At 43.7% G+C, this 13,349-nt stretch overlaps 1 protein-coding gene across 8 annotated transcripts in view; it reads right to left on the reverse strand.

Annotated features, from left to right (window-relative positions):
* Positions 1-13,349, reverse strand: part of Cfap43 (cilia and flagella associated protein 43) — a 100,598-nt gene that overhangs the window by 28,825 nt on the left and 58,424 nt on the right. For all 8 annotated transcript variants that reach the window (XR_003952732.1, XR_001782551.2, NM_027559.2 and 5 more), the window contains 6 exons: positions 12,713-12,796; positions 10,339-10,416; positions 7,342-7,467; positions 5,875-5,979; positions 4,699-4,815; positions 119-349 (listed from right to left, as the gene is read on the reverse strand). Coding sequence is in view for 6 of the 8 variants with exons in the window: in NM_027559.2 (NP_081835.2) it covers positions 119-349; positions 4,699-4,815; positions 5,875-5,979; positions 7,342-7,467; positions 10,339-10,416; positions 12,713-12,796 (741 nt within the window). In the remaining 2 variants the exon portion in view is untranslated. The remainder of the gene's footprint in view (positions 1-118; positions 350-4,698; positions 4,816-5,874; positions 5,980-7,341; positions 7,468-10,338; positions 10,417-12,712; positions 12,797-13,349) is intronic.

Raw genomic sequence — 13,349 nt, forward strand, 5'->3', positions numbered from 1 at the left:
CCGTTATTGCTCGGTTTTAATGTGTGCCTTTGGAAGGCACCCTGTGTGTAATGTCATAGTAATGTCATAGATTTTTGTTTTTTTTTTTTTTTCAATTAAAAAAAGGAAATTCACTCACCTTTAGCAATATAATTTGGTTGATTTTCTCCTCTCTGGAATGAAGGTCCAGTTGGCTTGTCAACAAAGATGTGTCCGCCCCAAAATCAGTGCTCAAACTACCAAGCAGGTAATTGGGCAGACTGGTAGTTTTTATTGTCCTTTCTTCATCCTCTTCCTCCTCCTCCTCCTCCTCGTGGTGTTTCTTAGCTATAGTGGTTGTCGCCTGGACCTCCACAATCTCTTTCCGGAGCTTAAATACAGGCAAAAAGACGACACAGGGGTTATGCAAGTAGAATTCCACAAGGGGACAACTTTCAGGCGATTTAATTGTTTCAACCATCATTTTAAGAGGTCAAATTGTCTTGCCAGAAGTTCGGTTCAGTATGGTGGATGCTGAAATGGCTGCAGAAAGAGATTAGAGTTCAGAAACTGACTCACTGTAAATCAAAAGAATAAAAGCAACCCTTGCTAGTACACACTATTTATGTTTTTGTGCCAGAATGATGACACCTGCTTGTAAGTATTCTGAATCTCTCTTGGTACTTAAGCATGAAAAAAAAAATCTTCTCCTCATATTTTATCAGGGAACTTGTTCACATGGGATTAGAGAATGTAATTTAAGTATGCCTTCATTTTATGTTTTAGAAAAAGAGGGGTGCAAAGTTCTGGCCAAAACTAAGTTATGACAAAGGGACACTTTTTTATTGCTTTGACAGAGACTGTTGTTTAAAAATTATAGTCTGGATTGCTTTAAGAAAACCATAAATTCCACCAGCATGGATTCAGTTTGGTTTTTGGTCAATGGTCATAAAGCTTGGTCCCCAGTGTGAGAGAAGACAAAGAAGGGCTATGTAGATCAAGACAACCTCTGAGCCGAACATGGACAGCACTTTGTCTCCGTTTTAAAAAGCATATTCTCATACTTGAAGACTAATCAACATATAGGATATAGACTACATTTTTTATTATTTGGATATAATATATACTTATGAGGTATCTTAGTTAGGGTGTTACTGCTGTGAACAGACACCATGACCAAGGCAACTCTTATAAGGACAACATTTAATTGGGGCTAGCTTACAAGTTTAGAGATTCAGTCCATTATAATCATGGTTGGAAAATGGCAGCATCTAGGCAGGCATGGTGCAGGAGGAGCTGAGAATTCTACATCTTCATCTGAAGGCTGCTAGGAGAAGACTGGCTTCCAGGCATCTAGGATGAGGGTTTTAAAGCCCATGCTCTCAGTGACACACCTATTCCAATAAGTCCACACCTACTCCAACAAGGCCATCCTAATAGTGCCACTCCCTGGGCTAAGCATATATAAACCATCACATTCCACTCCCTGGCCCCCATAGGTTTGTTCAAACACATAAGTCAATGGGGGCCAAACCTAGCCATAGTATAATAAAAAAGTACATTTAGTCTAACTTCCAAAGTCCTTGCAGTCTATAACAGTCTCAACAATATTAAAAGTCCAAAGTCTCTTCTGAGATTCATTTAATCACTTAACTGTAATCCCCAAAGAAGACAGAAAACAAGCTGGGCAAACTCCAAACTCTACATCTCCATGTCTGATGTCAAAGTAGTCTTCAAGATCTCTACTCCTTTTTCATTGTTGTTGATTGCAGCAAAGCTTTTTTCCTGGGCTGGTTCCACTCCCTGTTAGCAGCTTTCCAAGGCTACTTCAGTGTTACAACTTTTCTTCTTCTTCTTCTTTTCTTCTTTCTTCTTCTTCTTCTTCTTCTTCTTCTTCTTCTTCTTCTTCTTCTTCTTCTTCTTCTTCTTCTTCTTCTTCTTCTTCTCCTCCTCCTCCTCCTCCTCCTCCTCCTCCTCTTCTTCTTCTTCTTCTTCTTCTTCTTTCTTCTTCTTCTTCTTCTTCTTCTTTTCTTCTTTCTTCTTTTTCTTCTCCTTCTCCTTCTCCTTCTTCCCTCCCCCTCCCCCTCCCCTTCCCCCTTCTCCTCCTCCTCCTTCTCCTTCTTCCTTTAGTTTTAAACACCACGTACATTTTATTTTAATTTTTTTATTAGCTATTTACTTTATTTACATTTCAAATGTCCCCTTTCCTGGTTTCCCCTCCGAAAACCCCCTCCCACTTCCCCTCACCAACCTACGCACACCTGCTTCCTGGCCCTGGCATTTCCCTACACTGGAGGAGAGACCCTTGGTCCTGTGAAGTGTTACAGCTTCTTGTTTCAATGTCTGGGATCATACACAATCTTCTGGACTCCTCCAAAGGGCTTGCCCCACTTCTCCTCTGCCCTCTGTAGCACTCTGGGATCTGGTTGACTCTACTTCACTGCTGCTGCTGATCTTGGTGACCATCCCATGGTACAGACATCTCCAATACACTAGGATCTTCTGCTGCAACTAGGCTTCACCAATGGCCTCTCACAGGCTCTCTTCATGTTGCCAAGTCTCAGCTTCTTTGCATGACTCCTTCAGTACAGGGTTGTCGATGGCAACAACTCAGGTTGCACCTTCACCAATGGCCTTCCCTGGGCTCTCCTCTTCCCAAGCCTCAGCTGTTCTCCATGACCACTTCATGCCTTCAAACCATTGCCACCTGGGTGACTCTGAACACATTACCAAGTTCAGCTGCAGCATGAGATACAGCCTTGGCTACCTCTGGAACACAGCTTCTTTGTATTTTCAGAAAACACTTCCAACAAGCCCCTTATGCTTGCTCAAAATGCTCTTTGTGAGACTTAACCATGGGCTTTTGTGGTGCTGGTCTCGTCTTAATCACAGCAAATTCTTAGCTCCAACTAATCAGCATCAATTGTCCCAGTAGTCTCTTCTACTCTTGATTCTAAAGTCAGAGCCACATAGCAGAAGCTACTGAGTTCTGCTGCTTGCTGGGGCTGGAACATGGCCCCCTTGCTCTATTACATTAACACTAGCTTTGTTTTTCAACTCCTTCACTGCCTAACCTTGGCTGTCCTGAAACTTGCTCTGTAGATTGACCTTGAACTCAGAGATCTGCATGGCTCTGTTTCATGAATGCTGGGATTAAAGGTGTGTTCCACCATGCTTGGACTTAAGCTTTTCTTCACCTAGAACTTGCTCTGTCCAAGGTTGACCTTGAACTCAGAGATCTGCTTGGTTTTGTCTCCTGGGATTAAAGGTGTGTAGTACCATGTCTAGATATAAACTTAGCTGGGTGGGATCTTGCCCTTATCTGTTATTTCCTAGAATATGGGATTTAGCTCCATTTCACTTCCTAGTGCCCCTTTAATACTTAATTTGTATATTTTATATTTTTCCCTTCTAAGCTTGCTATGCTTTCTCAAAATGCTCTTTGTGAGACTTAACCATAGGCTTTTGTGAGACTTCCTTTGTCAATGCAATTAATATAAATATCTTTACCTTAGATTCAGGCCGACTCTTCTGACAAAGGCAAAAAGCAGCCACACTCTATACCAAAATACCACAGAGACAGTCCCTAGGCCACATACTGAAATTCTTCTCCACTGAAACCTCTTGGGCCAGGTCTACACAGTTCAAATCATACTCAGCAACAAAGTCTTCCATATTCCTACTAGGATAGCCCTTTAAGCCCCGCTTAAAGCATTCCACTGCTTTCCAAAGTCCCCCCCAAAAATCCACATTCCTACAAATAAAAGCATGGTTCAGGCCTACTACAGCAATATCCCACTCCTGGTACCAACTTCTGTCATATAGGTTTTTCCTGCTGTGAACAGACACCATGACCAAGGCAACTCATAAGGACAACATTTAATTGGGGCTGGCTTAAAGGTCTAGAGGTTCAGTCCATTATCATCAAGGGGCAGGGGAGCATCCAGGCAGGCATGGTGCAGGAAGAGCTGAGAGTTCTACATTTTCATCTGAAGGCTGCTAGGAGAAGACTGCTTCCAAGAAGATAGAATGAGAGTCTTAAAGCCCACATTCACAGTGACATACCTACTCCCACAGGGCCATACCTCCTAATAGTGCCACTCCCAGGGCTAAGCATATAAAAACCATCACATGAGGATGTCGTATACAAATTAGCCAGAAATAAAAGTGTACAACAAATATAAATGCAAACTTAATATTAAATTTTATCTCAGCACAAATCCACATGTTGGATATTGCCTTAGGATTTCTATTGCTGAGGTAAAACATCATGACCAAAGCAACTTAGGAAGGAAAGGGTTTGCTTGGCTTAAAATTCCACATTGTTCATCACTGAAGGATGTCAGAAAGGAACTCAAAGAGGACAGGAACCTGGAGGTCAAAGCTGATGCAGAGGCCATGGAAGGATGCAGCTTACTGGCTTGCTTTTCATGGCTTGCTCAGCCTGCTTTCTTATAGGACTCTAGGATACCAGCACATAGATAGCACCACTCACAATGAGTTGGGCCTTCCCTTATCAATCACTAATTCAAAATAAAAGTGCCTTGTGGCTGGATCGTATGAAAGCATTTTCTCAATTGAGGTTCCTTTCTTTTTTGATGGCTCTAGCTTGAGTCAAGTTGACATAAAACTAGCTAGCATAGTTTTTAATAAATTACATCAGACACGGTCTCTCTCTCTCTCTCTCTCTCTCTCTCACACACACACACACACACACACACACGTTTAAAGTGGTGGTACCTTAAGACACTCAATCTCAGTCTTCTTTTGCTGCATAACTTTACTCAACTCCTGTAGCTCCTCTTCCGTGCGCTCTTTCATGGGAAAGTTGTCAACCACATAGGGTATATGAAAACACTCGGGTGGAAATCAAGATGAAGTAGGTTAATTTTCTACTATACTTGTGGCAACTTGGGGGAACAGGGGGGATGTTTCTTCTCACCAAAATTAACCCAAAGGAAATTATGCAATGAGTGAAATTGACACCTTTGAAATAAAGTGATGCAATGCTGTTCTTATGGGCATTGCCTAAAACAGCAGGCTGTTGTGAAGGGTTCTTTGTAGAGCCATGATTCTCAAGAATGGTCCCACATTCTCTTTTCCCCAAGAGTCTGACCTTTTGTGTTGCTACTACAGTAGTATGGAGATGTTAATAGACAGAGGCCAAGGACTTTGAGAAACATCCATCAGTGCATAGGACAACAAAGACTCGCCGGCCCCCACATGCGCCACTCTTGCTACCGAAGCCCATGAAGATAGCAAAGAAGCCCATGAAGATAGAACCCACAAAGTTCACAGTGGGTGTGAACTTTGTCACCCAAGTGGGGATAGGTAGGGAGAGGCACAGCTGACCTAGAGAAAAGGTGCTATTAGTAGCTATTGAAGGATATAAGCATCAACTTTGACAGTTGATTGCCCTGTGTGTACCCTATATAAAGAGGTAAAAGAAGGGCGATTTAGAACATATGAAGGTCAGAGGAGGTATAAAGGTGAACAGTGTTTTGTCTACCTTCTATCTCCGAGGAACACGAGTAAGAACCTTTCTGAGGTGGAAGGGACAGAGAGGAGGATTCAGGGCATCACAGAGGACAGAGAAAGCGTGCTAAGAACAACCTGGAAATGCACTGGTTTCAAAGCATGAGGCTGAGCAGGGGGAAGAATGAACTAAAGGAAGGGGACACACCTGGCAGAAGGGGACACACCTGGAGACGGGAACACATCTGGTGGAAGGGGACACACCTGGAGAAGGGGACACACCTGGTGGAAGGGGACACACCTGGTGGACTTCAGTGGAGGGAGAGGCAAGGTTTTGTTCTAAGTGGCTTTTCTTTACTTTTTAAAAAAGTCCTGTGACCAAGCTTTCTCTGAACACCCTCGTTGGCCAGGATGCTGTGTCGGAGGCTGTGTGTCTCTTACCTTTAGAGCCCGGCCCTTCACAGCCATGGAGTTCCAGCACTCCTCCTTGATGAGCTCAGTTAAGTAGCTCTGGGCCAAGTTGTGCATCTCCACATCTTTCCTTATCTTGGAAAAAGGAAAAAGATGAAAGGGAAGACAACGCTATGGTCGGTCTCTGGTTAGCCAGGGCTGCGCATGTGGTGGGAGCGCTTTTACAGGATTCCCCTGCACTTTGAGCTGCCCTACACTGTGACGGACTTGTGGGTCACACGGCCCTATTTTCCCAATGCTTCCTAAGGCTTAAGATTCTCTCTGCCTTGAAGACGGCTGTGTCCAAACAAATGCCGGTAAAGGTGACCAGATCACATTCATGACCAGAAGGGGCTGTGTGGACAGACTCCACCTCCCAGGGGTAAGGGATACAGGATGGTTGGTCTAGACAGTCCTGAGGCAAGTCAAGCAAGAGTCATGTCTTCCTGAGTTCTCGTCCTCTCTGTCTCTGTCTCTGTCTCTGTCTCTGTCTCTGTCTGTCTCTCTGTCTCTCTGTCTGTCTGTCTGTCTCTCTCTTTCTCTCTCTCTCTCTCTCTGTGTGCGCGCACACATGTTGAAGGGCTCATTTGTAGGCCGTGTCTACAAATTTTTACTTTATTCCTCTAATTATTTTGTTTACAGTAAAGAAGAATACACACTCACCTGGGGAAGCAGATTATTTACTGTCCAAAATTTTATAAGCCTGTGAAGGCTTTTTATAAGCCTTCTTTGGCTTTATCTGCTGATATCCCTTAATAGAAAAGCAGTTAACTGTCCCTATTTAAGAGTCTGCCTGGAAGCACGGTATGAAAGTGACCCACAACAGTCCTTAGTCCTCAGGGGCCTTTCTAGAAACTTCCTTGCATTTCACTTTGTTGGCGGGATTATTTCCAAACTAGCTAGGAATCCTCTCTCAGAATAACTTTTCCACATTCCTTTCCATTTATTTTGTTTTCTTATAAATTTACTTTTTCTTTTCTTTTTTTCTTCTGATTCATTGAATCAAGGGCTAAGATGTGTCCTTGGCATACCAGTTGTCAGAGCCTGCTTGTGTTCCCTCTCCTTGCTGAAACTCTTCTATCAACTCCCTTAGACTCAGCATCCTGGACAGTGTTCAGATAGAGAAACTATTGTGGGACCCCCCCACCCCCCATTGGCTTGGGGTGACTACAGCCCTGGGCTCCTTAGCATTGAGACCCTGGACTGGGAGGTGCCACTTCTCCTCCTAGAGACTCATACTCTACCCCCAAATCTGCTAATAGCTAGCTGGGCTTATGCTGCCAGCTGTTAGTAATTCTCTTCAGGGGCACTGAAGCCAGGCCTGGTGTTTCTTCCAAAGATGAGAGCTTTGGGAAAGTACCATGGGGAGAGTCTTCCCCAGCATGGTGGGTTTGCTTGTTGTTTGTCTTGTCTTGTCTATCACGGCCTCCTCAGGGGCGTAGTGAGGCCTTTGCTTACCTTCGCTACTTCCTCCTCACATTCATCATGAAGCCTTTCCAGCTCATCGGCGTCCAGGCAAAACTCCTGTTCATCTAGTTTTGCAATGATGTCCACCTTTTCATTCTCTTCCATCATCATTGCAATCTGAATTTTGAAATAAGAAAGGAGAGTGACAGGCAAAGACTTGAACGATAAAACAGGTGTTGTGCTTCTCTCAACACACTCTGGGATAAAGATCTGGATCACGGGCTTGTTTGTGGTCATTGAAGTTTAAGGACTGCTACTTAGAAATTCATTTATCTAAAGACAAAACCAAGAACAACAACGTATCGCTGTGTCAGAACAGGATTCGCCTAGAAAGTCTCCGGGCAAATGGGTCAGGAATTTTTTGTGTTGAGGTTTGGTCTGTTGTATTGTAAAACTAAATATTGGCCTCCAATGTCTGGTTGCCCCCTACCCCACCCGCCATGGACAAGAGAATCCTCAGGCACACCAAGTGGTGCTATGTGACCTTGCTCCTTTATTTAAAACTATTGGTTGAATAAAGATGCCAACAGCCTATTGCTGGGCAGCATCGAGGTAGGTGGGGGTTTGGTTCCTGGGCAAGACATCAAGTCTGAAGAGAGACCAGGAGGAGAAGAGAGAGGAAGTGGAGAGAAGAAAAGACGGCCTGGGGTAAACGATTGTGAGAATTAACCATAAGGATGGCCACCCTGAATAAGAGCAGCCCATAAAGAATGTAGCAAGTTATAACTCAAGGTTATTGATAGAAAAGTAGACATTAGTAGCTTAGAAGGTAGATTCCTGCCCAGTTTTTAGTGCTTTAAAGACTCATCATAAATATAAAGGTTTTGTGTCTTTTATCTGGGAACTGAATGACCAAAGGTGGACTAGAAACGCCTGATTGAGATGACATATTTACGACTTTTTTGTTTGTTTGTTTCTGGAAATGGCTATGGGGAATTGTGTTGGTTGGGGGTTATTTGAAGTGGAAAGATTCTCATCAAAACTTGGGGTCACCATCCTCTAGGCTTGGGTCTAAAACAAGCAGATAAAGCTTGTTGAGGTAACACATGGGTTTCTGGGGCGGGGGGGGGGGGGGAGAAAGAAAAGAAAAGAAAACAAGTTAGTCCCCAGATCAGTGGACTAATTAGAATCAGTTCTCACCTTCCATCAGGTGGGCCCTAGGGATCATTAGCCCTTTTCGTTGTGGACATAAATGATAGAGAAACCAAGAAAGCACTCATTGTTCTTATTTTCCCGGCTGCAGATGTGATGTAACCAGGGGCTTTAAGCACCTTTCTCCTTGACTTCTCCACCATGTGCCTTGAACTGTGAGCCCAAATAAATCCCCTCGGACCTTAAGCAGATTTCCTCGGGCTATTTTATCATAGCAACAGAAAAGCAAGCAAGGCTCACAGGTGGATCTTAAAATCCAAATGGCAGAGTAAACGTCCACAAAATATTTGTTTCGGAAGAGAAGCGTAAAGGTAGGTTTACTTTCAAGACATCAAAACGTTCACGAAACTGTAATGGTTAAATAGCTTTGTCCCGAGCCAGGGGAAGACCAGTGAGTGGCCATCCTCAGGACAGGGACTCCAGAAACAGGTCTGTGCTTGGAGAAGCTCTCCAAATCCATGCAGAAAGGGCTTTGTGCTCAAGAGTGTTGTGGGAAATGGGCTATGTATTTGAAAAGCTAAGATCCTTCCTTTATACTGTTCATAAGAGTGAATTACACGGCAATTAAAGAATATTAGACAAGGACATGTACATGTGAGACTTTGGAAGACTTCCATTTTTTTTTTAAGACAGCATCTCACGACGTTGCCTAGGCTACTTTCTCTAACTCCTAGGCTCCAATGAACTGCCCCCCCCACCCCTAGAATAGGCAGAACTTTAGGCATTCACTTTATGCCCAGCTTTTGGGAGGCCCTTTAAAAATTAGAGACAAATACAAAAGCTATGAAGGAAGAGTATGGACCAAGTCATAAGAAGGTATATTTTTAAAAGAAAAAAATAAAGACAGACTAGTGGCTGTTGATTGAGTTCTATATGCAGCCTTGTTGCATTTTAGTTACTTATTTATATGGGGGTGTATGGCAGGGGTGCCATGCCTCATGTATGGAGGTCACAGGAGACAACTGTCGGAGTCAAGTCTCCCCTTCCATCATGTGATTCCTGAGAATCAAACTCAGGTCCTTAGGCTTGTCTCCATGTGCCTTTACCCACTGAGACATCTTGTGTGCTTGAATCATATACTTTTGCAGAACATTTTTATAGGTTGAAGTGCATAAACTATCAATTTTATGCAACACAGCCCTAACAATAAGAACCACCTGGTAGGAGGATGAACAAGATGAGGCCTTCAGCGAGCAGCTATGGGCCTTCGCTGGAGAGAAGGATGCCCAGGCTGAAGATGAAGGATGGAGAGCTCCAGGAGGGAGGTTACAAAGCTCAGACTGTCCTCACATACCTGACTGCACCACACTCTGAGAGTCTAAGTAGATAACAATGCACAAGAACGCAAGGGGGTTTGGGGGTGGGGAGTTATTCAATCCTAGAAAAACAGAGCTGCAAAAAATGGCTCTGCAGTCACAATCTAGCACGCAACTGAGCTTTGGAGCTTTCTGTGGTTGCATACTGGGGATGGACTTGTCGGTGTAATGTAATGTCAGCAGAGTCTAGGAGAAAAGGTAGAAACGTTAAAACCATTATGCCAGGAGTTTGAGAGCCATGGCGAAGTGAAGCGGGACAGTGGCCGCCTTCAAACCAAAACCAAACAAACATGTCAGTGGACAACTTTGAAGTAAGTAAGTATTAAAATACAATATAAGATGGAGAACTCCAGGAAAGTAAAGGGGAGACCCATGTGTGTTTGACATTAGAGTGTGAAGTTTGAGTCTGTTACCATACCCAGAAGGTTAGGTCCTCACGTTGTAGGAAACAGAAGAAGGTGCAAATGTAATTTCTGACGGCAGGGTAGTGCGCTTCAGTGCGTGTGAGCACTGTACTTACAACCTGAGCGAGCTCCTTAATTCCTCTTTTGATCTCCTTTCTTCTAGGGGAAAAAATCCTCACCTCCTTTTTGATGGCCTGAAAGAGAGCAAGCACCTCACTTAATAAGGCAAGGGAAAAGCCGGGCGTGGTGGCACACGCCTTTAATCCCAGCACTCGAGAGGCAGAGGCAGGCAGATTTCTGAGTTCGAGGCCAGCCTGGTCTACAAAGTGAGTTCCAGGACAGCCAGGGCTATACAGAGAAACCCTGTCTCGAAAAATCAAAATAATAATAATAATAATAATAATAATAATAAGAATAAGAAGAAGAAGAAGAAGAAGGAGGAGGAGGAGGAGGAGGCAAGGGAAGGTGGTGCGGAGAGACAAGGAGAACTTGGAGCAATGACGCACAGGTTGCACTTCTTTAAAACGGAAATAGAAACAGGGTGCTACACAATGGAGTACTACTCAGCTATTAAAAAGAATGAATTTATGAAATTCCTAGCCAAATGGATGGACCTGGAGGGCATCATCCTGAGTGAGGTAACACAATCACAAAGGAACTCACACAATATGTACTCACTGATAAGTGGATATTAGCCCAAAACTTAGGATACCCAAGATATAAGATACAATTTGCTAAACACATGAAACTCAAGAAGAATGAAGACTGAAGTGTGGACACCATGCCCCTTCTTAGAATTGGGAACAAAACACCCATGGAAGGAATTACAGAGACAAAGTTTGGAGCTGTGACGAAAGGATGGACCATCTAGAGACTGCCATATCCAGGGATCCACCCCATAATCAGCTTCCAAACGCTGACACCATTGCATACACTAGCAAGAATTTGCTGAAAGGACCCAGATAGAGCTGTCTCTTGTGAGACTATGCCGGGGCCTACCAAACACAGAAGTGGATGCTCACAGTCAGCTAGTGGATGGATTACAGGGCTCCCAATGGAGGAGCTAGAGACAGTACAGGAGCTAAAGGGATCTGCAACCCTATAGGTGGAACAACATTATGAACTAACCAGTACCCCGTAGCTCTTGACTCTAGCTGCATATGTATCAAAAGATGGCCTAGTCGGCCATCACTGGAAAGAGAGGCCCATTGGACACGCAAACTTTATATGCTCCAGTACAGGGGAACGCCAGGGCCAAAAAAATGGGAATGGGTGGGTAGGGAAGTGGGGGGGAGGGTATGGAGGACTTTGGGGATAGCATTGGAAATGTAATTGAGGAAAATATGTAATAAAAAAAAAGAAACAGGGTGCTGGGGAGGGGGGTATGGCTCAGCCAATAAAGGCTTGCCGCACAATTGTGAGCAGCAGAGCTTGGATCCCCAGAAACACACACAAATGCCAGCTAGATCTGGCAGCGCACCTGGCTTCGGAGGGCAGATCCCCAGCGCAAGCTGGCTGGCAACACTGACCGGATCGATAAGCTCTGAGTTTGATGGAGAGAGCCTGCTTTGGTGATTAAGGTGGAAGAGTGATGGAGATTATTCCTGCCGCCAACTTTGAGCTTTCACATGCAAGCACGTATATACACGTGGGATAACACGCATGCATGCAAAGAACACGAATATGCATGCAAGAAAAAAAAATCAAACTAACCATGAAATTGAGTCCCTGTGACAGTCTGCTTAAATCTAAGGGTGTTTGTAAGGGACCATTGAAACAACATGCAACCGATACCAATCATACAAGCTAGAAAAAAGTAGAGAAAAATGGAATCGTAAATTACTGACAAACCAAAACTAATCTAGCTTGAGTGAGACTGGGTCTAGACATTGCCGTCAGCCTGTTACTCGGCGCTTCATAATGTCCTTAGCCACAGTAGCCCTTCTGTTCCCAACCCATCCCTTTAAGACAAATACCCTTCAAAATGCAAAAACGCAGTCTCTCGGGTCCTTTTGGCTTTGGCTTTCCTGATACTTTTGTTGGGTTTTAGGTTGGGTATAAGTTCTTAAGGCTTGGAGAACTTAATCAAAAAAGCTGACTCTGGCTTGCATACTGCAATGTACTGCCAAGGAGTGTCTCATGGAGCATGCAAACCTTCCCCTAGATTTCCATAGAAACAGAATGCAGTTGGCACATCACAGTTCAAACCCACCCCACACTTTATAAACAGTCTTCGTAGACCAGGCGTGGTGGCACACCCCTTTAATTCCAGTGCTCAGGAGGCAGAGGCGGCAGGGAAGGCAGAGGAGGCAGAGGCGGCAGAGGCAGAGGAGGCAGAGGAGGCAGAGGAGGCAGAGGCAGAGGCAGAGGCAGATGGATCTCTGAGTTCAAGGCCAGCCTGGTCTACAGAACAGGTACCAGGACAACTAGGGCTACACAGAGAAACCCTGTCTCAACAGAATTAATAATAATAATAATAATAATAAATACCTCTTCCATTTTTTGTTGGATCCAGGGAATCATCTTGTGATCGATGACTGCTTCCTCTTCTGATGAGTCTGAGTTCAGGTGTTTCTGAGAGAGATTAGACAGAGACAGGTAGTTCTTTTTTTTTTTTTTATCATAGGGAAGCAAAACATTTTTATTAAAATTATCCAACAAAAACAATGCTGTCTATTTAGAAAACAAAACAAAACATGATTTGATTGAAAAAAACAAAAGCTACCTTTTCCCCCCTTTCTTTCTTTTATTCTTTAATTTTTTTTTAACAGTCCAGTCTGGTTTTTTTTTTTTTTCCTTATTCGATATTTTCTTTATGTACATTTCAAATGTTATCCCCTTTTCTGGTTTCTCCTCTGAAAACCCTCTATCCCCTCCCTTGTCCCTTGAGCCAGGGAGTTCTTAAAAACTGTCAAATCCTTCTGTCTCTTTGCTTCACAGCCTTTCATTGAATTCCTTTGCACTTGTCCCAGTTAAAAAAAATAATGCTAGGTGTGGGCCTACCTAAATGAGTTCTTCAATCCTTACATCTCCTCCAGCACAGAAATCAAGGTGTTTTAAAGACCGATAATAGGACAGTAAATGAAATAAGATCACTTCAACGTTGCTCAAACCTAAGTGCTACTTT

Source organism: Mus musculus, chromosome 19 (assembly GCF_000001635.26).
Source record: "Mus musculus strain C57BL/6J chromosome 19, GRCm38.p6 C57BL/6J".
In the NCBI taxonomy this organism is placed as follows: domain Eukaryota; kingdom Metazoa; phylum Chordata; class Mammalia; order Rodentia; family Muridae; genus Mus; species Mus musculus.